At 41.8% G+C, this 27,059-nt stretch overlaps 1 protein-coding gene across 7 annotated transcripts in view; it reads left to right on the top strand.

Annotated features, from left to right (window-relative positions):
• Positions 1-4,818: 4,818 nt before the first annotated feature.
• DRC8 (dynein regulatory complex subunit 8) overlaps positions 4,819-27,059 on the top strand; it is a 107,389-nt gene continuing 85,148 nt past the window's right edge. For 4 of the 7 annotated variants that reach the window (XR_013968012.1, XR_013968013.1, XR_013968014.1 and 1 more), the window contains exon 1: positions 4,819-5,838. Coding sequence is in view for 2 of the 7 variants with exons in the window: in XM_080824351.1 (XP_080680477.1) it covers positions 5,120-5,821 (702 nt within the window). In the remaining 5 variants the exon portion in view is untranslated. Of the gene's footprint in view, positions 5,839-6,916; positions 7,009-9,300; positions 9,433-9,986; positions 10,161-27,059 lie in introns of those variants that run through there. The other 3 variants (XR_013968016.1, XM_080824351.1, XM_080824352.1) reach the window with 3 other exon arrangements.

Genomic DNA, 27,059 nt, shown 5'->3' with positions numbered 1-27,059 from the left:
AAAAATTGCTGGGATTCCAGGATGCGTATGCTATCCCCACCTGTTAATTTCATTATCCTGTCTCTTTCCTCATAGATCACCAGTGAAACCCTTAAAATTAAAAAAAAAAAAAGTTTACACGATCATATTTAAGGGTAGCAAGGACGGTGGTGCTAGAGAGAGAGGGATGTTCCAGTTCCCCTTGCCCCATTCGAAGACAAGGCCTCCTTCAAGAGAGGGGAGAGCAGGCCAGTCCCTGGGAGTTGGCAGAGGGAGGAAATGAAAAATCCGGGAAGATCAGGAGAGCCTTTGGGGCACAACACTAGAACACTGACCTTTCTTCTCAGAGAAGCAATTTGGGCATCTTCACACCCGGGTCTCTTCATCTTTCATATGGGTATCATACCGGCCACCTTCTTACAGGGGTATTGTGATGATTAGGCACGATCGCCCCTGGAAACTGCTCAGCGAAGCTCCTAGAACGCCGTAAGTATCTCTACTGGCCCGGGCGCCATTGAAGATCAGCCGGCCATGGCCAAAGAAATGAAATCAGGCCAGAAGGCAAGGGAGCTGTAGTGGTGGCTTCAGGTCCCAACTGGCCAGTCATCTCCTTATGTCCCTCTAACTTCCCGCATAACCTTGGGTGGGGAAACAGGTTCTGGAGGAGAAAGAACATGTCCAAAGTCAACTAGCGGATGCGTAGTGCAATTCGAGCCTGGGTCTGTTTAATCTCCTGTTAGCTTGATTCTTCTATGCTGCATTATCTCCTTATGTAAATGTTGACATAAGTGAAAGTTAATTTTCGAAGATTTATTTTTTGGAGAAGGAACTGAAAAATCATTCCCAAGTCAATTACCAGCATCGTTCCATGCTCTTTCTCTGTTTTTCACACTTCTGGCGGCGGCGGTGGCGGTGGTGGTGGTGGGGGAGAGGTTATGTGAGCAATCATAAACATTTACTGACTCTCTGGGTCAGCTCCAGCATCCTTCATCCCTCTGGTCTTATTTTCAGTGAAGAAAGAACAGAGACTCCCCAAAAGTTGCTTAGCTCTGAGGGTCCCTGAAAAGTGCCGCTGAGGACAGGAAATGTTTAAGTAATGAATTAAACAGTGACTTGCCTTGTCAATGTGTGTTTTTGAAGTGAAACAGAAAGAAACATGTGCTTTTGAGCAACACAGGGCCGGGAGCGTGAGTTTTCTCAATGCTTTAAGAGCTGTGGTTTCACATAACATTTACTTTCTAGCTGCCCACAAGTGCTACAGCCCCGGCTTCCTGCTCGGGGTCTCCCTGAAAAGCCCGGAGGAGTTCTGACTCTCAAAAACGCTCTTGTCTGGGGCCAAGAAGTTAACACAATTCTTCCTCGTTCTCCAGAGGCCTGAAATTGCAATCTTCGGGGAGGAGGGGAGGGACGAGAAGATGACCAGACCACTCGCAGAAGAGTGAGTTTTTTCTCCTCTTCTGTCATCAGAAGGCCAGGACCTCAAGTCTTTGTCCAGATGGGGGCAACGTGTACGGCATTATCTGGTTCCCTCACAGTCCCTAAGAGTCTCTGCCCCGTCGTTTTGGTTGATGTTTTGCAGTGGTTAAAAAAAGAGTCGGGGAGGAAGGTGACTAATCCTGCCCAGGACTGTGGCCCTTCTCTAAATATTCACGTTACTAAACAGGATATAACAATGGTCTAGTTATTAAGAAGTGGTAGAGCACAGGGGCTCTGGAATCAGAACTAGGCTCCTAGCCAGCTCCCCTGTTGACGGAGACCTTCAGCCGGCCATTAATGGGAAGATGTAGCTTTTTCATCTGTGAAAGAGGGATACCAGTATCAGCCTCATAAGGATGAAGAGATAATGTATACAAAGTAATTAGAAGAGTTATTTTTATTGCTGTAACGTAATGAAGCCAAACCGTTATTCTGTTGTATTCTGATAAGGTTTTCATTTTGAGATCTTAGGGTAAGGACACTCCCCTACAGGTAGGGCTAGTATCTTGAAGGACTGGACGGTTTTTTGTTTTGGGGTTTTTTCCCATGATTTTATTAAGTCATCTCTACACCCAAAGCGGGGCTCAAACTCAAGACCCTGAGATCAAGAGTCACGTGCTCTCCCGACTGAGCCAGCCGGGCACCCCGTCGCTGGACCTTCTTGATGTGAATCATCTAGGGAAGGGTTGTAACCTTTTTTAGGAAACTGGAATTAGACAAACCAGGGAAAGTAACTGCCTCCCTCTCATTTCCTGGGTCTAGAGCTCAAGGAGTCGAGATACGCTTAAAGCCACTTCTACTTGAGGTTTAAAAATGGGAAGGTGGAAACCAGGAAGGGGCCGCACACTGAAGATGCCAAGCTCTAGAATGTGGACTCCAGATGTCATGCAGGGTGCAGGTTCTCTAACTGAAGGGTGTGAGGCCTGGAATCAGATCACCTCCTGTTGTGTAGGAAAGTCCTGGAAAAGCAAACTCTCTCAGGGGAAGCTGAATCTCAGGAAAGAAGCTGGAGTTTGACCTCAGAGGGCTCCTTCCTACATGGAAATGGGGGTTTATCTCAAAGAAAGTGGATTTCCTTTCAAGTTCTTAAGCTTTCAAAAGCTTGCAGTTACATCTATTGGGTCTCATGAAAACTCCAAGATAGGGAGTTTGGCCATTGCCATTTTTTCCTGAGTTAACAGCGTTTTTGTTTTGTTTAAAAGATTTTATTTATTTGACAGAGAGAGAGAGAGAGCAGGAGTGAGGGGGGCAGGCAGAGGGAAATGGAGACGCAGACTCCCCACTGAGCAGAGAGCCTAGGACCCTGAGATCCTGCCCTGAGCTGAAGGCAGACACTTAACTGACTGGGCCACCCCAGGCACCCCGTGAGTTAACAGTTTTATTTATTTATTTTACTTTATATTTTTAAAAGCATTTTATTTAGTTTAGGGAGAAAGATTGGAAGAAGAACAAGCAGGCTCACCCTGAGCACCGAGCCCCACTGGGGGGCTTGATCCCAGGACCCTAAGATCATGACCTGAGCAGAGACCAAGAGTCAGCTGCTTGACTGAGCCACCCAGGCGCCCTGAGTTAATGGAGTTTTAAAGAGATGAAATAAATGACTTGCCTAGGCTCATGTCAGTCCATGGTAACAGCCAAGGAAAATCCAGTTTTTGTTTTTTCAATTATTCCTAATCCAAGGAGGTTTCAATTATCCCCAGAATAGGAAAGTAGATAGGGTGTGAAGATTTTTTGACTATGATTTTGCCTTACTCACACAACTTATCCTTTCCATTTCAGCCACCTCTTAGGTAACTGAGTCAATTGTATTCAGAAGAAACATCTGTGTTCCCTCACTAGCATGGAACTGGCGCCCGTGTGAACAGATTTAACTCACTATAAATTCAAACATGCAAAAGGACATAACCTGGCCCCACTGAATAATTAATCAAGCATGTCATTGTCTAAAACTATGCCCTTGTTTTGTTTTGTTTTGAATAGGCTAGTAGTTTGATTTAGCCCCAAGATTGTATAATGTCTGAGTGGGACCAAAAATAATTTTCCAGTTTGGAATTTCAGAAAAACTCAGAAAAATCACTCAGAATCGTAAGTGAAAGAGCGCTTGAGTGCTCAAAGCCATAGTTCAGAAACAAATTATATCCTAAGGGGAAAAAATGGCCGTGGTTAGTTTGCTGTTGTCCAAAACAAGCTAATAATATTTTAAAAGAATTAAAATCGTAACATAATCAGAAGTCAGTTTTCCACAACCAAAGACAAGTGGAAAGTCAAGTCAGGTAGCATAATGCAGATAATTACTCACTGGTATTGTGGGCCTCTATTTTGTCATTTGGATTACAAATGACAAAACAAAAAAAGTATACTTTTTTCCCACTTTGTGGAGTTTTCCAGAATAATGATACACTTTTATGTGTAATCAGCTAATTAGTCAATTGAAAAATATGTATTAATCTCCTAATATGTATCCCAACTTAGGTGATTAACTGTGAGTACATAAAAAATTTGTATCATCAGGCTTCTGTCTTCAAAACCTAACTGGAGGGGAGGGGTTAACAAACACTGCTTTTTTACTCATCCCAATTTAGAGAAACAGTATGTTCTTAAATCTGCTGTGGAAATTCAGAGTAGAGATTAATGTGGTTTGGAATAATCTAAATAATCATTTCTTAATAAGTCATTGGAAAGACTAACTCCAGTCTTAATTTTTTAAAACATGTATTATTTCAGATGCAAGAATTTAAGAATTGTTGTAGGCACTGGGGATACAGGGACAAATAAAGTGTTTCCTGCCCTCAAGAGCTTACAGTACAAGCAAATATACAAAGTCATTGCAAATCAATGATAGAGGCTCTAGAATGTGAGTTCTGGACTTCTGTGAGCAAGAGCTTGACCCGGAAAGCTTCAAGGAGCAGGTGACCTTCAAGGAGGTCACTGACAACTGGGAGGGAGCGGCCACAGTGTCTGTGGGAGGGTGAAAGTTGGGGCAGGGAGGGGGTGGGGGAGGGCATTCCAGAAAAAGGAAACTGCAAACAGCCTATGAGAAGGCACAGTGAGTGAGAAGTCAAGCAGGGCCCAAAGCTGAGGTTTTCCTACGTTTATTTCAAAGCCCCTCATTATCTATATGCGAAGAGGGCGTCTTTAAAAACAAACTACTAGACTATAATGACTACGAAATTTAAATATTATGTCAATGCTAATGATTACTTTCCCACATTCTGGGAAGTCCAGAATTTGCTGTAAACAACCGTATTCGTTTTATGTAAGTACCTATTTTCTAACAGAAGCCATTTTGTGATGATTCAATAGTTTCTCATCAGTTTCAAAAAGAGAATGCTGGTGACAGCACCAAACGAGTACATTCTATAGAGAAAGGTTATTTTAATTAAGAACAGTTTGCTTCCGGGCTTACTGAGAAATCACAGGACCAGAATAAAAGGAGCATGTTAAGAAAGTCATCACATACTAGCACCTTGTACTCTGAAGGCTTCAACATTTACAGTTAACAGTTCATACATTTTCACATAATGTCCTTTAAACTAATAGGCAAACACTTAAAAATCACCCAAGATTAGCTTTAAAATCGTGTATTCGTTTGAACCACGTAATTCAAGAAAATTAAAAAAAAAAAATTCTAGCAGAATGAGCTGATCCTTAAACCCAGACAAAAATGGAACATCCTGCGACAATCACGAAGCTTTCGAAACGCGGCAGGTACAACTTTTCCGTAGTAACCTTAGCTGGAGGTCACGTCCAACCTCACGAGCTAGGGCATTTAACGTCGGGGTCGAGGCGGCCCGGCGGGCCCGTCTCCGTTGCCATGAGAACCTTCCAGTCCGTGTCAGCCACAGCCGCCTTGGCGACGCCACGTTTGCGCCGCCGGCCCGGCTCGGGGGTGCCGGCTGGGATGCCCCCCGTGCCCGCCCGGCGTCCCGGCCTCTCGCACCCCGGGGAAGCCGCGAGGTCCGCCCCCGGCTCTCCGGCCGCGCTCTCAAATCCGTCGTACCCACGGGCGGGGAGGGAGCCGGGCCTGCGAGTCCCCACGCGGGTCGGGAGGAGGGAGAGCGGGGCCCGTGGCTCGCTCACTCCCTCGACCCCCCTGGCCGGAGAGGGCCGCGCTCGGGCCGCGGGAGAGGGGCGGAAGGGGTGGGGGCGCGAGCGCGGGGGGGGGAGCGGGCGGGAGAGGGGCAAGCGCTACGAGCCTCCCCCCCGCCCCCGCCCCCGCCCCGGGGTCTCCCGCCCTCGGGGTTCGGAGCCGCCGGTGCCTCAGACCAGACTCGCGCGGGGGCTGGAAGGGGCAAGGACGCCACGACCTAGGGTGACGCCAGGCATCTCCCGGGCGACGGCTCCGCAGCAAGATGGCGGACGGTAAAGAAAGGGAAGGCACAGGTAAGACCCGGGCCCGCACCGGGACGCGCCGGACGGGGTGGGCCGCCCTCCAGCGGAGTCGGCCCCGCGGGGAGAAGGCCCCCAGGGCAGGGGGCCACTGACGCGCCCTGCAGCCGGGCGCCCGCAGCCTCCCAGCCGACGCCTGAGCCCCGCCCCGTCCTCCTCCCTCCCTCCTCTCCCGTCTCCCCCCATTCCCGCTCCCCCTCCCCCACCGCCTCCCTCCCCGGGAGCTCCGAGCCGCAGCTCCGGCGGGCGAGGCCGATAATGGCGTCCTTGTTCGTCGCCGGCGCCGACACCCCGCCTCCACAGTCTCGCCCCGGCCTCTGTGCCGCAGGCGCCACGCCGGTGGCTGCCGGGCTGCGGGCACTCGGTCCTCCCGGGGGAGGACCGGCTCCGGCCGCCCGCGCCCGGCGGACCCTCGGGCCGGACGGCAGCCCCGCCCGGCGGGAACGCGCCCGCCGCCTCCATTTTGCCTGCTCGGTGGGGACGTGAAGGGGACGTGGGGGGACGTGGGGGGACGGCCCTTCGGGCTCGCGGGCGCCCCCCCCCGCGGCTGCGGCCTCCGAAGCGCGCGCCCGTGGGGGGCCGGTCGGAGCACCGGCGCGCGGCAGCGTGAGGAGGGCGGGAGAGCTGCCCGCAGGCGGCGGCGCTGGGAGGCGGGCGCGCGGGCGGAACCCTGGGCGTCCACGTTGCGCGGCGACCCTTGACGTTGTGTCCGCGCCAGCCCGAGCCCCGGCCCGTTCCTCGGTTGCTCCAAGGGAACAGCCTGTACGTGTGTGCCCAGGGGCACACTCGTGGCAAAACCCCGTCCACCCGTCGAGGTCAACATCCTGGAAATGAAATTACATTTCGTCCTTGTTAACTGGCTGGGGAGCGGCAAACACCGTGTCACGTGTCCCTTCCCTCAGCCTGAGGCCGAGTGTCACCAGGTTCACATTTACAAGTGCAGAAACCAGCCCTGAGGTAGTCAGCCACTCGCGTGGCTAAAATCACAGAAAATCGGCGGAGAAACCGTGGAAACTGGGCCGAAGATGTGCCTGCCTGTGGATAAGAGGAATACGATTTCGTTTATTTTTAGGACTGTTAAGTCTGAAGAGTCGGAAGTGTGTTCTAGATGTTACTTTTACGAAGATGGCCTCATTTTTTATTGCGCTGCTTTAAAAGTAAAAGGTACATCCGAAGGAAGTGATTACCTTTTTTTTTTTTAAGACTGATTTTAAAGGGTTTTATTTTTAATTTTTGGAGTTTGTTTATTTTTGTTTTTTTAAGTAGTCTCTACACCCAGTGTGGGGCTCGAACTCTCTAACGGGAGATCAAGAGTCACGTGCTCTTCGGGCTGAGCCAGCCAGGTGCCGCTTTAAGACAATTTTTTAAAAACTGCCCCAGAAAACCAAATGATTTCGTCGTTATTTATTATTTACACAAAAGTGGAACAAGATAAATGAACATGTTAATTATGGATATTTATTTTTTTAAGGTTGATTAGGTCAGCACGAGAACGCACTGGATCGTGTCTCAAATCCAATTTTTTCTTTACTTTCTTTAAAAAAAAAGCTTTTCTGATGTTTCACTTTTCAGAAGTACTTTCCTATTTAGAATAAATCCAGAGGGAGAAACAGTTCTGTCCATAACTATAGAAGTAATGACAAAGGCTGGATGTCATTGATTCTGTTGACATATGTTAAATGCCTATGGAGGGTGTTCTCCTTAGGTGAGGATTTTGAAGGAAAAAAAACTTGACTTTCAAGAAAAGTGAGATCAGGGCACTGGGTGGCTCAGTTGGTCAAGCCGCTGCCTTAGGCTCAGGTCATTGTCCCAGGGTCCTGGGATCCAGTCCCATGTGAGGTTCCCCGCTCAGCAGAGAGCCTGCTTCTCCCCCTTCCTCTGCCTCTGCCTGCGGCTCTGCCTACTTGTGCTCTCTCTCTGTCTCGCTGTCAAATAAATAAATAAGATCTTAAAAAAAAAAAGAAAAGTGAGATCAGTAAAGGAGATAAGACATCCATGGAGGGGAGAGAGCAGTTAGCTGGGCTGAGCAGCCTGTGTGCCAGACCAGTTTCCTGGTGTGTTATATCCCGTCCTGGTCTGTGGACAGCAGCCTGAGCATCCCCGGGGGCTTACCAGAAATGAACTGCAGTCCCTGCCCCTGACCTGCTGAATCAGTCTGCATTTTAGCAGATCTGTACGGGATCCGGATGTATGTTAAAGGTTGAGAACCAGTGTTATATGGTATATCTTATTTATTCTTAACAGTTTTACAAGTTGATTGTAATTGCAGTTGGTAGGACATGATGAAATGACGCTATGTTGCCTGAGGGTAAACTAGCAACTCATTTGGCAGTTATCATCTTTGGACATAACTGCACTCCTGTATTTGATTCTCAGCTCTGAAGGTTGAGAAATTACATCTCACCAATAATCATAATTGATCAAGGCTTTGGGGTTTCACTCAAGCTAACTAATTAATTTTAAATTCAGTAGGGGTATGCTGATACTTTAACCAGAAAGCTGATCTCAGCAATGTAGTATTTTGTTTTATGAGTATTAAGCTTTTGGGGAGGGTGAATTTATATTTCAAAAGGTCCTTGATGAGCATGGAATCACACAAAAGAAAGGATAGTTTTGGAGCATATATCCAGTACCCTGTTAGCTTTAAGAGGAAAGGACCATTTTTAAAAAAATTTTTTATTTGCATTCAATTTGGTTAGCGTATAGTGTATTACTAACTTCAGGGGTAGAGTTTAATGATTCATCAGTTTCATATGACACCCAGTACTCATTAGATACGGTGAGCTCTCCTTAATGCCCATCACCCAGTTATCCCATTTCCCCCCACACCTTCCCTCCAGCAACCCTCAGTTTGTTCCCTCCTTGTGGCTTGCCTTGCTCTGTTTTTTCTTATTTTATTTTTCTTCCCTTTCCCTATGTTCATCTGTTTTATTTAAATTCCACATTTGAGTCAATCATACGGTATTTGTCTTTCTCTGGCTAATTTTGCTTAGCATGGTACCCTCTAGTTCCATCCATGTTGTTGCAAATGCAAGATTTCATGCTCTTTGATAGCTGAGTAATAATCCATTGTATATATATACTACCACATCTTTATCCATTCATTTGTCGATGGGCATCTGGGCTCTTTCCATATTTTGGCTACTGTGGACATGGCTGCTATAAGAAAGGGGACCATTTTCTGATCTGTTACACTCAGTGTCTTGAGGAGGTGCCCAGCACATTGTAGGAGCTCAATATTTATTGAATAGAGAATATTTGTATTAATTAAAGATATTTATATTTTAGCCAAAACATTACTTGCTGTAAACTAAAAATCTATTCTGTACCCAAAACTACATACACTAGTTTTGGTTTTTTGGGTTTTTTCCCCTCATTCTTATAGGTAAGCAATAAGCTTCTATTACTTCTGGCTCAACAAACATATTTTTAAAAAGATTTGTTTGTTTATTTCAGAGAGAGAAAGAGAGGGAAGGGGCAGAGAAAATCTCAAGCTGACTCCCCACACTGGCTCGATCCCATGATCCATGAGGTCATTACCTGAGCTGATACCAAGAGTTGGTCCCTCAACTGAATATGAGCCACCAGGTACCCCTTAACAAGTATTTTTTGAGAGCCGAAGTATTCACTGGCCTGTCTTTAAAAACAACTACTACAAAAATTCTCTTTGTAGAAACATGCATGTATTTTCTTTTTAAAGATTTTATTTACTTACTTGACACAGCACTAGTGGAGAGGAGGGTCAGAGGGAGAGGGAGAAGCAGACTCTCCGCTGAGCAGGGAGCCTGATGTGGGACTTGATCCCAGGACCATGAGATCATGACCTGAGCCAAAGGCACACACTTAACTGACTGAGCCACCCAGGTGCCCCCCTTCAGTGATCTTCATATATTTTAAATAACTTATCTTTAATCTTGAGAAAGTTTCAGAAGAAGTTTAAGCTTCTAGATTTATATCCTATCCAGCTTTTCTTCAACATTTAGGGATTAATCTTGGTTAAAGTACAGAGGACATTGGTAACAAAAATTAACTATGACAGGCTATTATGTTCTATTTATAAGTTTCCTATAAGATTATGTACACTGAAGTTCTGTTCCTTTGTAGCGTTTTTGTGGTTTAACATAATTTATTTTTTTTCCTAGGGGCACATAGGTGGCTCAGTCGATTAAGCTCCTTTGGCTTAAAACGTCTTGACCCCACGGTCCTGGGATTGAGTCGCGCATAAGGCTCCTTGCTCAGCAGGGAGCCTGCTTCTGCCTCTGCCTGCTGCTCTCCCTGTGTGTGCTCTCTGACAAATATATAAATAAAATGTTTTTAAAAATAATTTATTTTTTCCTAGATTAAAAAACGTATGTAGTTATGTTAGCTAACAAAGAAAGGAATTTAAATTTTAGAATCAAGTTAATTTCAAAAAAGAGCTAATTTTGTTTTACTGAAAGAATATTTGAAATGGGATAGCAAAAATTGTTTTTTGAAATTCTATTATTTCTTTCAAGTTTGCTCAGCCAGAACACTTTTTTCCTTTTCCTTCTGTTTTGTTTTGTTAGAGAATCAACTCAATTGTCGATTCTTTGAATCTTTTAAACTTATTGTCTCTATCTCCTCGAGAATTTTACATAGGACTGCAAGGAACTCTGTTTGTAATTAGAATCATGTCTAGGAAACAAACTGCTTAGGAATAAAATCCTCTAACTTGGCAGGGCAAGGAGCTTTGGAAGGTATGTCAGTTTTTTTCAGTAAGCCTCAGATATTTAAAGCTCGCTTTAGGATTTACTATTTTTGTATAAAAATATTGTTTGTTTCTTTGCATTGGTTGGTAAAGTGCCTCTAATTCAACTATCAACTCCTAAATGGTAGAGTTTTACAAGTTTTTGTTTATTTCTTTGTATTGTGCCTTTCCTCTGAAAACCCAACATTTGAAAATCTAAGGTAAAAAACAAACTACTTTTTAAAAAGGAAACTGTTGGTAGTGCAGGGCATACAATGGAGTAGTAGAAAAGTGGGGTAAGACCTCAATTTCCCCAGGCTCTGTCTGATCTTAGCCAAGATGCTAGACCTCAGGAGCCTGTAGTTCCTCAAATGTGAAGTGGGAAGAATTTTACCTACTTCATAATGTTGTTGTAATGGAGATGGTGTGGTCTCACTCATCTTTATATCCCCAGTACCCACCGTGATGCCTGGCAGTAAAGAAATGCTGAATGAATAGGAAGAAAAGTGCTTGGCACAGTCTAGGAAATACGTAGCTATCAGTATATGTGTGGCATGGAATCTAGGAGTTAAGAAAAACTTAAATCTAAGTCTTACCAATTCTTGATCACACATGATACATCCATGCCTATTTTGAGGACCATTTAGCAGTTTTCTCCTTGTTTTAGACAGATAACAATCGACATAGAGACTAACTGAAGAAGAAAACTAACTTACTGACAATTTATGTCCTCTAATTTAGAATAAAACTTGGAGAAAAACTGGACTGAAATTTATCTTTGTACTTACCTATCAAAATCAGTGAAGAAAATTCATAGCTTAAAAAGTCAAGTGGACAGTGAGATAGCACGTCACACCCCTTAGGATGACTACGGTAAAAAAATTAGCACTGGCAAGGTGTGGAGAAACCGGAGGCCTCGTGTGCTGTTGATGGGCATGTAAAATGGTACAGCTGCTGTGGAAAATAGTGTCGCAGTTCCTCAAAAATTCAGATACTGAATTACCATATAGGTTCAACAACTCTACATCTGGCTTTATACCCAAAATAATCGAAAGCAGGAACTTGAATAAGTCTTTGCACACCCGTGTTCATAGCAGCATTATTCACAGTAGCCAAAAGGTAAAAGCAACTCAAGTGTCCCTCAGTGGATGAATGGTTAAGCAAAATGCAGTGTGATCATACCCTGCAATATTATCCGTCTTTAAAAAGGAAAAAATTCTGACTTAATGCTACCACAAGGCTGAATCTTGAAGATACTATTGTAAGTGAATTTAACCAGTCACAGAAAGACCAGTACTGTGTAATTCTACTTACATGAGGTGCGTAGAGTAGTCAGAGTCAGATTCGTAGGAACAGAGAATTGAATCATGGTTGCCAGGGGGAAGGGGAAAGGGAGGTTGTTAGTTAATGGGAATAGAGTTTCAGTGTTTGCAAGATGAAAAGGGTGCTAGAGATGGGTTGTACAACAATGTGAATGTACCTAACACTACTGAACTGTGTGGTGCTTGAGTTGGTTAATTTTTTAGTCTGTTTTATCACAATTTAAAACAGATCAAATGGAGATGTTGAGTACATCTGAAATACTGTTAAGTGTGAGAAACTCCCCCAGAGCCTGTAGTCCTCGGAGATGCCACCTACTGGCTTGGGTTTTGCTTCCAGAAGCCTACCAGGTCATCTGGTAAAGAGCCCAGAAAGACCCCAAGTTGCTCTAGCAGAGGGAGGGGGAAGATAAACATTTTGAAGTCTCAGAGCATTCCGCATAACAAAGACCCACCCTTCAGGTGGAAAAGACTTCCCCAGAGCTTTGTCCTCCCTTGCCTGCATTTAACCAACTCCAGTCCCCTGTAGCAATCCTATCTCGTCTGAGGGGGCAGAGAGAAGCCAAAAAACACTTGTGAAGGTCACAACCCAAAGACAAGTCCAGTAAAAGACTGAAGTTTAATTATGAGGTAGAATGCTTTCCTTCGCTTAACTTTACCACCACATCACAGAGTTGTAGTACAATAATCGTGGATTGCCGCTGAACTGTGTGTGGCGCACATTACTTCAGGAGTACTTAGAGGAATCTGGCACCTAAAGCTATAGCAAAGATTAAATACAGCTCTATTCTTTGCCAAATTGTTATGAAGTCTCTTGACTGACTGTCTTAGTTCCTATTACTTGAAAGGTATGTCTGGCTTTCAACAAAAAATTAGAAGGCATGCAAAACCAAAAACACCATTGGAGACCAAGTAAGCATCAGAACTAAACTCAGGCCTGTGATACATATCTTGGAATTATCAGATTGAGATTTAAAAGAGCTAGGGTTAATATGTTGAGGGCTCCGATGGAAAAAGGCAACATTCACGAACAAATGCATAGTGTAAGCAGAGACGCGGAATCAAAGGGAAATGTTAGAAATTCAGTGCAGCGGAACAGAAGAATACCTTTGGGGGGCCCCTCAGCAGACTCAACATTGAGGAAAGAATGACCGAATTTGATGATTTCAATAGAAACTTCTCAAACTGAAATACAAAGAGAAAAAAGAATGAAAAAAAAAAAAAACCAAAAACCCAGCATGAGAGCTGTGGGACAGTTTCTTGAAGGTGTAAAAGACACAATGGGAATACCAGAAGGAAGAGAATGAATGGAGCAGAAGAAATATTTGTAGTGGTAATGGACAAGTTTTCCCCCAAACATCCCAAGATACCAAAGCAGATCCAGGAAACTAAGAGAACACCAAACAGGGTAGATACCAAAACATATTGCCTGGGCATCTAGTCAAACTGCAAAAAACCAAAGATGACAAGAAAATCCTAAGATGCCAGAGGAAAGCAGTCACCTTACCTGGACTTTGTCAGAAACCATATAAGCCAGGTGAGAGTGGAGTGAAATCGTTGAAGTGTTGAAAGATGTGACCGAGTTATTTGTTTAAATAATCAGTATTGAGGAAGGTACTATCCAAGGTCACTAGCTATGTGGAGAACCAAGGGCTCCATTCAAGTCCGATTCCAAAGCCAATGTCCTTAGCCTCTGTGTCTCACATACAGAAGTCAAGTGGAAATTTATATAAGGAAGAAAAAATGATAATAATAATAATAAAATAAAAATAAAATTTACCCATCATCTCACTATCTAGAGCAGTACCCAGACTGCAGTGAGGGTCAGATTCACCCAGAGGGTTTGTTGAAACATAGATTGCTAAGCTCCCAGGCCTGAATTTGTGTGAGAATTTGTGTTTCTAACAAGTCACCATAGGATGAGGGTGCTGTTAAAAACCATTGATCCACAATCTAGAATAAAGTTGGCCGTTTTAACGTATATTTTTACTTGGCAGATTTGTTTTTCATTTGTTTTCTATAGTTGATATTGTATATAGTTTTATATCTAACTTTTCCACTTAGCTTTCTCATGTCATTAAGTGTCTCTCAGACACATCGTTTGTAATAGCTGCGTTCATCATTGTTTATGGAACGTGTGAGTTAAGCTTTCTCCAATTGTCGGCCGTTTCGATTGTTTCCACATTTTCCGTGCTGTAAATAATGCTGCAGTTAGTGTCGGTCCACGAAGATCTTTTGACCCAGCTTTGATCCCCATCCTCTACCTCCTTTGGAAAAATAATTTCACTTAATCTCACCCCTGTTGGTTCTTACTAGGTACTAACAGAGGGTGATCCAATTTCTAAATTCTGTGAGTACCTTGTGATCCTTTTATACTAACTACATTAATTCTTTTTCAATTTTTTGTAATCAAAGGCACATAATTGCCAGAGTTTATGATCAGTGTAAGATACGTATTTGCTTAGTTGTCTATCCTATTATAGTAGAAAGTCCATGAAATCAAGAGACTTTGTTGCATTTACTGCTGAATCCCTGGAATTTGGGACAGTGTGGAGGATATAGTAGTCACTGTAAAAACGTTGAATGAATGAGTGAACCAGGAGTAACACATTGAGAAATTTAATGTCACCCTTCATGGTCTCATTGTGGATAAATGTATTTTTCAGTTAACCTTTAAAAAACATTGAAAATAGCTCAGAGCTACCCCCATTACCGTTTGGAGAGGCACTCAGACTAGAAACATTTAATCTAACCTCATAAAAAACTAGAATGACACATCTGCTTCACCATGGTGATTGAGCACACATGTTTATTTTTATCCTTCTTGAAACCCAACTAGAATGACAGTGAAGTAATTAAAAAAGGCCATAGACGTTACAAGGGTAGGGAGAGTGGGAGAGAAGATAATAGCATTTTGTAAAAAGACATTAAGAGAAGGGAAAGCAAGAGATTAGGAGAGGGCATAATTATTAAATGGGTGGACGGTGGCCACTAGCCTAGCAGAAACAAAGGAAAGAAAAGTGTAGAGAAAGGAGCCCAAAAGGAACAAACCAAGTGGAGCTGTACAACCCTGTACAACCCTCAGGATTGGCAGCAACAACCATCTCTGAAGGTGTGTGTGAGGCTAATTCTGGGAGGTTTGGATTGAAGTCCTAGGCAAGTGATTGGATCTCCCATTCCTTGGAATAACCAGGTGATCACTTCCCTTCCATCCATTCAAGAGACTCTGATTATTATTCTTTTTAGAGAGGTAGGGAGGGGCAAAGGGAGAGGGAGAGAGGAAATCTTAAGTAGGCTCCCTGCTCAGCACGGAGCCCGCCACGGGCGGATCTCATGATCCTGAGATCAAGACCTGAACAGAAATCAAGAGTTAGATGCTTAACCAGCTGAGCCAGCCAGGTGTCCCTCCCTGATGGCCTCAAATCAGAGAGATGGGTTTTAGGGATGCCAGCACTGTGGATGGTAGGGGGTGATATACCATCATTATTATTATTACCATGTTTGATACAGTAGCTGAAATATTATTAAAATTTGTGTGAAACTCAAGTATTGTCATCTAGATAAAATCTTCTGAGTAGGACCCAAGATAATAAACCTGAAAAGTGGTAGTATGTTGAATAGGTTGTCAAACAGATGGGGGGGTTGAAATTCTCGGATTTGCACTGATGATTACATTATAAAGTAGTTCAAGTACTAGAAACTTCAAATGAAAAGTGAAAGGGAATCCAGAGTTTAAAAGACTTCAAGTGAAATCAGTAAATAAAATGAAATTTCATATGAAACTGGGATATAATCAAATGTGAGGGAAGTTATCTCCAATATGGCCTCAGTTTCAATGACTTTGATCTGTTACAATTTGGCGGCCCACTTCCATAGCTAAACCAGAGATGCCCTAATCTAGAGTGGTGGTACCTCTGACATCTTAAATTTTAGTCTCGGGCCTCTAGTCTCTCATCTAGAGCAGTCCATCAGTCTTTGTCTATCCTGGCCCTGCTTGCTTCAGAAAGAGTTTGGGTTATCTGCATGACTTCATGATGTCATCTCTCTAATCCCCTCACCTACCTCCCTATTCACTCTGCAACCCTTTTGTTTCGTATATGGCAGAGAAGATACAAGCCCTAAGATAGAAATTCTCTCAATTTCCTGACACATACATATTTATCTGTATCTACCAGATTGTGAAAGGCTCTGAAATGGTTTACTCCATTTCTCATACTGAAAATCTGGTTATCTGGTTATGAATCCTCTAACCTAAAACCCTGTACTGTTTTCCTGTTGACTTAGGGTGGACTAAACTTCAACAGAGCAGACTAGGATGTTTTGTTTCTCCAGGTCCGTTTCTGATCTCCTGTTTGGCACAACTCTCCGTGCATTCGACCCTTTGTCATAATGAACAGTTGGTTGTTCCCATCACAGCAGTGGTGGACCTGTGCACGTGTTTCCCCAGTGTGGGCTTCATTTAATAAATTGTGTTGCTTCGTGGTTAAGAACATGAAATCTAGTGGCACCGGGGTGGCTCAGTCGGTTAAGCGCATGACTCTTGATTTCAGCTCAGGTATTGGTCTCAGGGCCATGAGTTCAAGCCCTGTGTTGGGCTCCACCCTGGTTATGGAGCCTACTTAAAAACAAACAAATGGGGCATCTGAGTGGCTAAGTTGCTTGATTTTGGCTCAGGTTGTGGTCTCATGGGTCATGGGATTGAGCCCCGAGTTGGGCTCTGCATTCTGTAGGGAGTCTGCTTGAGATTCTTTCTCTCTCTCTCCTCCTCTCCTTGCCCAGCTTGCTCTCTCTGTCTCTCAAAATGAATGGATAAATCCCTAAAAACAAAACCATGAAGTCTATAGTAAATCTTTACTGACTCAAATTCCAGCTCTGCCACTTAAGAGCCGGGTAACTTCAGGGTAGGTACTGATCTATTCTAATTTCTTCACAAGTCAACTGAGTATAGTGGAACCTTCCTCATATGGCAGCAAAGCAGGTAGCAGAGAGCGTCACGTGTTAGCAAAAGCTCGACACATGTTATCCGTCATTACCTGCCATGCCAGGCTCTGTGCTCTACATTGGGGGAAGAATTAGATGGGGGCCTTGCCCTCTTAGAGATGATATTACTGTAGAGGAGAGACCCGTAAGAACATAATTATTTAACTGCATTTTGGATAAGTACTTCCAAAGAGTTCAGGGTTCCAGAAGAGAGACACTTAATTTTTTCTTCAGGGGCTTTGAGTGTGGCCCTCCCTGTTACTAGTGTTCAGTGGAAGCAAAGCAAATTCAGAAGGCTGAAGCAATAAAGAAGCCTGGCTTATCAGAGGCATCGAATGAGGGCCAGGGTAGCTGGAATGGAGTGACGTGGTGAGGAGTGACGGGAACTGAGGTTGGCAGAGTAGGCAGAGGTCAGGCCTGTTTGATGACCAGGTTGGAGGGGAGTGGGTGCTGACCTCTATTAAAGAGGAAAAGGAAGCCATCGCAGCATTTTAAATAGGGAGATAACACATTTGGTTTATGTTTTTATAAACGCATGAACAAATATTTTTGTTCAAGCCTGGTGTCTTGAACCAGGGGCTCCTGGGTGGCTCAGTCGGTTCAACTTCTGCCTTCAGCTCAGGTCATGATCCCAGCTCAGGTCATGATTGAGCCCCATGTCAGGCTCCCTGATTGGTGGGGAGTCTGCTTCTCCCTCTCCCTCCGCACCCTCCTGCACCTGCTCCTACTCTCTGTCTCTTTCAAATAAATAAATAAAATCTTAAAAAAAAAGCTGAAAATTTGCTAAATGAAAGCACAAATGAAAGCTAGATGAGTAAATACAGTATGGCAGTTTAAAGCCTGGTGTTTTATGGTACAGTGTCTTTGGATCAAGTTGATTATAAAATAAGAATTCATTAAGAACTACTACCTCCCCTCCTCCAAAAAAAACCAAAAAAGACGAATTGGGTTCTTGGCTTTTTAAAAACAGAGTATCTCTGGAATAGGTACTGGCAGTACTTGAGACAACAGAACAATGGTGTTATTTGTACTTCTTGTTAATTAACCTTAGGGGCATTTCTTTACCTTCTTTGCTGTATGTTTTATACAGTTCTCATGGGAAGGATTCCTCTTGGGACTTATTATTTCATGTTAATTTCCTAGGTGGGGCTTTGATCACCTGGTTAAATATTTAAATATGTGTAAGACGTCTTAGCTTTAGGAAAGAACTAAGCTGTAGTATTTGTTTAAAACTCCACTCTATAGAGATGCCTGGCTGGCTCAGTCGTAAGAGTGTGTGACACTTGATCTTGGGGTCATGAGTTCAAACCTTACTTTTTTTAAACAAACAAAATACTCCACTCTATAACTGTAGGTGATGTGATTTTTATTTTGGTTGTGACAGCTCCTTTTGCATTTATTATCATTAGTTTCTTCTTTTGAAATTAAGTGTAACTTTTTTTTCTTTTTATGGTTTAATTTTAATTTGGTATGATAGCTAATTTTAATTGAAAAACAAATATGTCAAATTGTTGGTTTTGGTAGTATCTAATATGGAATTTTTTGAAATTAATTTTTAATTTTAATTTTAATTCCAGTATACTTAATATACAGTGTTGTATACAATATAGCGTGTACAATATAGCGATTCAACACTTCCATACGTGTACAATATAGCGATTCAACACTTCCATACGTCACCCTATACTCCTACGACAAGCGCACTCCTTAGTCCCCATCACCTATTTCTCCCATCCCCCCACTCACTTCCCCTCTGGTAACCATTGGTGTGTTCTCTATAGTTAAGAGTCTGTTTCTTGATTTGTCTCTCTCTCTTTTTTTCCCTTTGCTCATTTGTTTTGTTTCTTAAATTCCACATGTGAGTGAAATCATGGTATTTGTCTTTCTCTGACTTATTTTGTTTAGCATCACACACTCTAGCTCCATCTGTGTTGTTGCAAATAGCAAGATTTCATGCTTTTTAATGGCAGAATAATATTCCATTATACACACACACACACACACACACACACATCTTTATTCATTTATCATTGGACACTTGGGCTACTTCTGTAATTTGGCTATTATAAATAATGCTGCAGTAAACATAGGGGTGCATATCTCCCTTGGAATTAGTGTTTCTGTATTATTTGGGTAAATACCCAGTAGTGTGATTGCTGTGTTGCAGGGTAGCTCTATTTTTAACATTTTAAATAGCCTTCATACTGTTTTCCAGAGTGACTGCACGAGTCTGCATTCCCACCAGCAGCACGCAAGGGTTCCTTTTGCGCCGCATCCTTGCCAACACCTGTTGTTTCTTGTGTTGTTAATTTTAGCTGTTCTGACAGATGTGGTCATTGTGGTTTTAATTTGCATTTCTCTGATGATGAATGATGTTGAGCATCTTTTCATGGGTCTGTTAGTCTTCTTTGGAGAAATATTTGTTCATGTGTTCAGCCCATATTTAATTGGATACTATTTTTTGAGTGTTGAGTGGTATCGGTTCTTTATATATTTTGGATACTGTTTATCGGATATGTCATTTGCAAATATCTTTTCCCATTCACTAGGTTGTCTTTTAGTTTTGCTGATTGCTTCCTTCACAGTGCAGAAGCTTTTTATTTTGATGAAGTCCCAATGGTTTATTTTTGCTTTTGTTTCTTTTGCCTCAGGAGGCATATCTAGAAAAATGTTGCTACAGCCAATGCCAGAGAAATTACTCCCAGTGTTCTCTTCTAGAATTTTTATGGTTTCTAGGTTTTATGGTTTACATTTAGGTCCTTAATCCATTCTGAGTTTATTTTTGTGTATGGTGTAAGAAGGTAGTCCAGTTTCATTCTTTTGCTCGCTGTCCAGTTTTCCCAACACCATTAGTTGAAGAGACTGTCTTTTTCCCATTGAATATTCTTTCCTCCTGTGTTGAAGATTAATTGACCATATAATTATGGGTTTATTTCTGGGCTTTCTGTTCGGTTCCATTGATCTATGTATCTGTTTTTGTGCCAATACCATACTATTTTGATAACTTCAGCTTTGTAATAACTTCAGAACTCAGACTGTGATACCTCCAGTTTTGTTTTTCTTTTCAAGATTGCTTTTGTTATGTGGGGTCTTTTGTGGTTCCATACGAATTTAAGGACTGTTTGTTCTCGTTCTGTGAAAAATGCTGTTGGTATTTTGATAGGGATTGCATTAAATATGTAGATTGTTTTGGGTATATAGACACTTTAACAGTATTTGTTCTTCCAAAACATGGGCATGGAATGTCTTCCCATTTTTTGTGTCCTCTTCAATTTCTTTCCTCAGTGTTTTGTAGTTTTCACAGTACAGGTCTTTCACCCCTTTGGTTAGGTTTATTCCTAGGTATCTTACTGGTTTGGGTGCATTGTTAATGGGATGGTTTTCATAATTTCTCTTTCTGTTGCTTCTTTGGTAGTGTATAGAAAGGCAATAGATTTTTGCATATTGATCTTGTAGCCTGCAACTGAATTCATTTATGAGTTCTAGTAGTTTTTTGGTGGAGTCTTTAGGTTTTCTTTATATAGAGGATTATGTCATCTGCAAATAGTGACAGCTTCACTTCTTCCTTACCAATTTGGATGCCTTTCATTTCTTTTTGTTGGGAGCACCTAATATGGGATTAAGGAGAAAAAGGAATTGCTATGTAACGATGTAACTTGCCTCTAACTGGAATTTCACCAAACGAAGTGCATTTTATATTATATTGATATATTAATTTAGTTACTTTTTTATAATAAACAAGTCTTCTGTATGTTTATGTAACCTAATGGAGTAGGAACAACTAAAAAATGTAAAGAACATATGTTTTTTTAAAGTTTTTATTTATTTATTTGACACAGAGAGAGAGATCAAAAGTAAGCAGAGAGGCAGGCAGAGAGAAAGGGAGAAGCAGGCTCCCCGCTGAGCAGAGAGCCCAATGTGGGGCTCGATCTCAGGACCCTGAGATCATGACCTGGGCCAAAGGCCGAGGCTTAACCCACTGAATCATCCAGGCGCCCCTGTAAAGAACATATTTTTAAATGAGTCTAAAATATACACTTTTATTTACTATTTGAAGAAAGATGATTTATTTAACCCAATACAATAATACAGTATTAAAATATATATAGTGTTATATAGTAACTACTATAATAATACATAGTATATGGACCCTCAACTCTATGGTCAACTAATCTTCAACAAAGCAGGAAAGAATATTCAATGGAAAAAAGACACTTCCTTCAGTAAATGGTACTGGGAAAATTGGACAATCAAATGCAGAAGAATGAAACGACCATTTGCTTATACCACACACAAAGATAAATTCAAAATGGATGAAAGACCTAAATGTGAGATGGGAATCCATCAAAATCATAGAGAAGAACACAGGCAGGCAATAACCTCTTTGACCTTGGCTACAGCATCTTCTTGCTACATATGTCTCCAAAGACAAGGGAAACAAAAGAAAAAGTTAACTATTGGGACTTCATCAAGATAATAAGCTTCTGCACAGCAAAGGAAACAGTCAACAAAACTAAAAGGCAACCTATGGAATGGGAGAAGATATTTGCAAATGACATATCAGTTAAAGGGCTGCTCTCCAAGATCTATAAGGAACTTAACAAACTCAACACCCAAAAAACATAATCCAGTCAAGAAATGGGCAGAAGACATGAACAGACATTTCTCCAAAGAAGACATACAAATGTCCAACAGACACATGAAAAAATGCTCTGTATCACTTGGCATCAGGGAAATACAAATCAAACCACAATGAGATATCACTTTACACCAGTTAGAATGGCTAAACTTAACAAGACAAAAACAACAAATGTTCCATGGAAGTGGAGAAAGGGGAACCTTCTTCCACTGTTGGTGGGTATGCAAGCCGGTGCAGCCACTCTGGAAAACAGTATGGATTTTCCTCAAGAAGTTAAAAATAGAACTACCCTATGACCCAGCAATTGCACTGCTGGGTATTTACTCCAAAGATACCGATGTACAGAAAGAAGGGGCAACTGCACTCCAATGTTCATAGCAGCAATGGCCACGATAGCCAGACTGTGGAAAGAGCTGAGATGTCCTTCAGCAGATGAATGGATAAAGAAGATGTGGTTCATATAGACAATGGAATATTACTCAGTCATCAGGAAGGATGAAGACCTACCATTTACATCAATGTGGATGAAACTGGAGGATATTATGCTAAGTGAAATAAGTCAGTCAGAAAAAGACAATTATAGAGTTTCACTCATGCGGAATATAAGAAATAGTGCAGAGGATTATAGGGGAAGGGAGGGAAAACTGAATGGGAAGGAATTAGGGAGACAAACCACAGGAGTCTCTTGACTCTGTGACTCAAACTAAGGATTGCAGAAGGGAAGGTGGGTGGGGAGATGGGGTACTGGGTGATGGGCATTGGAGGGCACGTGATGTGATAAGCATCACTGTTATACGCAACTGCTGAATTATTGAACACTATTTCTGAAACTAATGATGTACTGTATGTGGGCTAATTGAATTTAAATTAGGAAAAAAAAACTTAGTTTCTCTCAGTCAAATCTGTATACCTTACTTTCCTGAGATACTGAGCAACTTTCCCAAATTAGAAAAACTTAGAAATTATGATGGGTAACTTTGATTGAAGATTACTGGAGTTCCGATAGTACCTTTCAAAATAAACTTGTGAGATAAATATTCTTGATACTGTCTTTTTTACAGGTGAGAAAAATGGAATATCTGAGCAGTTAGGTGATGTTTTCAAAAGGTTACAGTGCTAATAAGTGGTGGATCTGTTCTTTAAGCCCACTCTGGCTCCAGAGTGTATGATCTTAACCACACTGTGCTGCAATTTGGAAATGGTGGCAAAATTTGTTCAAAGTAAGGTGTTAACAAAGTGGGTTTGTTTGTTTGTTTGTTTGTTTAAGATTCACTAAAGCCTATACTATATGGTACCCGCGTATCTCAGTCCATTAAGCCAAGTAAAGTAGTTTTACCTGCTTGCACTCTTTTGAATCCAGCTTAGTCTTAGTAAAAAGAAAACAAAACAGGGGCACCTGGCTGGCTCAGTTGGTAGAACGTGTGACTCTTGATCTTGGGGTCGTGAGTTTGAGCCCCACACTGGGCACAGAGATTACTTAAAACAAAACAAAACAAAAACAAATAGAACAGTACCTGACACATAGTAAGTGTTCAACAAATGTTACGTGCTATCGTTGTCATCTTCAATATTTTTCTTACCATGGGCGCCTGGGTGGCCTCGTCGTTAAGTGTCTGACTTCAGCTCAGGTCATGATCCCAGGGTGCTGGGATCGAGTACCACATTGGGCTCCTTGCTTAGTGGGGAACTAGCTTCTCCCTCTGCCTGCTGTTCCCCCTGCTTGTGCTCTCTCTCTCTCGTTCTCACTCTCTCTGACAAATAAATAAATAAAATCTCTTTTAAAAAGCCTGTGCTTTATTCAGATTTCCTTCATTTTTACCTAATGTCCTTTTCCTGTTCCAAGATACCATTTGGGATAGTATGTTACATTTAGTTGTCTCCCTAGGCTCCTCTTGGCAGTTTCTCAGACTCTCCTTGTTTTTGATGACCATTTTGACAGTTTTGAGGATTAGTGGTCCATTAGAATGTCCCTCTGTGGGAATTTGTTTAATGTTTTTTCTAATGATTAAATCAGGGTTATGGGATTTGGGGACGAAGATCACAGAGGTAAAGTGCCATTTCCCCTAACATTATATCTAGGGTACAGACTCTCAGTTTATGCCACTGTTGATGTTTACATGGATCGTTTGGCTGAGGTAAGTGTTTGTCGGGTTTTTCCACTGTAAAGATACACTTTTTCCCTCCTTCCCATACTATAGTCTTTGGAAGGAAGTCACTATGCAAAGCTCATACTTAAGGAGTGGGGAGTTATGCTCTGCCTCCTTGAGGGTAGAGAATTTACGTAAATTATTTGGAATCAATCTGTGCAAGAGATTTGTCTCTTCCATTTATTTGCTTACTCGATCATCTATATATGTCAGTATAGACTCATGGGTATTTATTTTATACTGTGGGTTATAATCCAGTACTACTTTGTTGTGTTGCTCAGACTGTCCCAGTTTTGGCTATTGGGAGCTCTTTCAGTTGGTTCCTCTGTCCTTTTGATATAGTACCATCAATGTAATTTTTTAAAAAAAGATTTATTTATGTATTTGAGAGAGATGGCCAGTGGAGAAAGGGGCAGAGGGAGAGGGAGAGGGAATATCTCAAGCAGACTCCCCACTGAGCACAGATCCCAATGTGGGGCTCGATCCCAGGACCCTGAGATCATGACCTGAGCTGAAATCAAGAGTCAGAAGCTGAACTGGCTGAGCCACGCAGGCACCCCGTATTGTTTCTTTTTCTTTCTTTCTTTCTTTCTTTCTTTTTTTTTTTTTTAAAGTATTTCCTTATTTTCTGGCAACAAGATACTCTGGGCTCATCCTTTTTATTTTTTGCCCTAGTCCTAGGACCAACCATTTCTCAAAGAGCCTGGTTCCCTTTTTTTTGGAGAATGGTACTAGAAACCAACATCTGACTACTAGGCTTGCTCACTGCTACAGGAATGTTACAGCTTCTAGGTGCTCCCTGCTGACCGATCAATAAAATACGTGTTCCCACTAACCTATGCCTATACGTACGTCTATAAAGATTTATCTCTGTGGTCATCAGTATCGACATTTAGCTGAACATGAGTTCATAACGATATCTCCAGCTCCAATCCACGATGACATGGATCATTCCAACCTACCATTGCTTAGCAGTAAATTTCCACTCTGGCAGCGAGAAACATGGCTCTCACCACACACCTAACATTTATTTTATTGTTCAGTTCCAGTATCTATGCAGGGTCAAAATTGTTAACTCATACCCCTGTGACAAATAGCATTATTAACTAGAACACAGTGCTTATGCACAGTTCCTTTTGCCTTTAGTCGTACATATCCCCGCTCATTTCCAAAGTTACTTAGGTCATCGTTTCCCTCCACCTTTTCCTTCAGTGACATTGTTTCATACATTCTGTCATACAGGTAGTTTCTTGGGACTTGGGACTGCTTGACCTTCTAAATGATTTTCATTTTAATTGGCATACCTTAAGGTTCACTCTTTGCTCTGTGGGTTCTAACAAATGCAATATCATGTATCTATTGGGGTAGTAGAATATAGAAGAGTTTCATCACTCTAAAAAATTCCATCATATATTCTTGTTATCTTCTGCTTTACACCCTTGACAGCTACTCATCTTTTTCTTGCCTCTATAATGTTGATTTTCCAGAATGTCACATTATTGGAATTATACAGTATGTGGCCTTTTCAGACTGGCTACTAGCAATATGTAGTGTTTCAACATGTCTTTTCAGGGCTTGATAGCTCTTTTTTAATCCCTGAGTAATACTATAATGCATAGATGGATCACAGTTTATCTATTCACCTATTGACAGATATCTTAGTCCTTTCCAAGTTTTGGCACTTATAAGTAAAACTTCTAAAACGTTCAAGTGTAGGTTTTTGTGAGGACAAAAGTTTTCAACTCAAGTGGGTAAATATCAAGGAGTGTGACTGATAGGTCATGTATGTTAAGACTATGTCAACCATTGTAAGAAACTGCCAAATTGTCTTACAAAGTGGCTACACCATTTTGCATTCTCACAGGCAATGATGAGATTTCCTGTTGCTTCACATCTTTGCCAGCTTTTGGTTTTACCAGTTTTTTGAATTTTAGCTCTTCTAATAGGTGAGTAGTGGTATCTCCTTGTTGTTTTAATTTTCAGTTGCTTTTTTTAATTTAAGATTTTATTTATTTATTTGACAGAGAGAGACACAGCGAGAGAGGGAAGACAAGCAGGGGGAGGGGGAGAGGGAGAAGCAGGTACCCCGCCAAGCAGGGAGGCTGATGTGGGGCTCGATCCCAGGACCCTGGGACCATGACCTGAGCCAAAGGCAGACACTTAACGACTGAGCCACCCAGGCGCCCCTAATTTTCAGTTCTTGAATGACATATGATGTTGAGCATCTTTTCATATGTTGGTTTGTCATCTGTATATCTCCTCCGGTGAGGTTCTGTTCAGAACTTTTGCCCATTCCCCACCCCAGCTTTAGTGAGGCATAGTTGACAAATAAAATGATAAGGTATTTAAAGTGTACATTGAGATGATTTGATATATGTATGCATAGTGAAAGGATATTTCTCATCTAGTCAGTGAACACCATTACCCCTTAACATATGTGCGTGTGCATCTGTCTGTGTGTACATGTGGTGAGAATGCCTATTTTTTCCCCCCAAAGATTGATTTATTTATTAGCGAGAAAGTGAGTGAAAGAGAGAGTGGGCTGAGGGACAGAGGGAGAGAGTGAGAAATCCTCAAGCAGATCTCCTGCTCTACATGGAGCCCCATGCAGGGCTTGTCCCCAGGACTCCAATATCATGACCTGAGCCAAAATCAAGCATCAGATGCCTAACTGACTGAGCCACCCAGGCACCCTGAGAATGCCCATTTTTAACCTTGGGTTAGTTTCCTTCTTGTTGAGTTAATAAAATAATTTTTAATGGATGATTTCTTTTTAGTATTAGTCTTCCTGGTAACCATTCTGGTTGCATCTATTGAGAGTTTGTTTACTATGAACCAACTTTATGATTGGTTCCTTTTTTTAATGGTAATCCTTCTATGTACATTATTACATTTATCTTCATAAGAACTCTATGAGGTATTGTTCTCAAAATAGACTAGTAAGAGGCAGGGCCTGTTTGGTCAGCATTATCCTATTACCTGCTACTTAAACTTAATGTTCCAAGTTTCTGGAAAATTATGTAAATGTTTTAACATTGATTTAAAATCAGTAAACAGGAATCCATAAGGAAACTGTGTTTCTTCAAATTTGGTGTTTTTCAAGTCATTTTCGTGTAGTTTATAGAAAAAAAAGAGTTTTTTTCCCCTCCTGGTTTTCATGGTGCCGAATGTAAAAGAAAGTTATGAACATTGTTAAAATCTGTTGGTTTTCATAGAAGGCCATTCATATTTTGTGACTGTGTGTTTCAAAAACTATAGAAAAAACAGAGCTAGGAAAAGCTGATGGGGAACTGAAAACTGTAATAAGCTCTCTCCTAAACCATAGAATGTAGTTGACAGACATTTTTTTATAGACATGTCTGTGATTGTACACTTTTTTTAGGCTTGAAAATTTTTTCATCGAGGAAAACCTTTCTGTAATT

Source organism: Martes martes (assembly GCF_963455335.1).
Source record: "Martes martes genome assembly, chromosome: 15".
In the NCBI taxonomy this organism is placed as follows: Eukaryota; Metazoa; Chordata; class Mammalia; order Carnivora; family Mustelidae; genus Martes; species Martes martes.
This window is presented reverse-complemented; position numbering and strand designations above follow the sequence as displayed.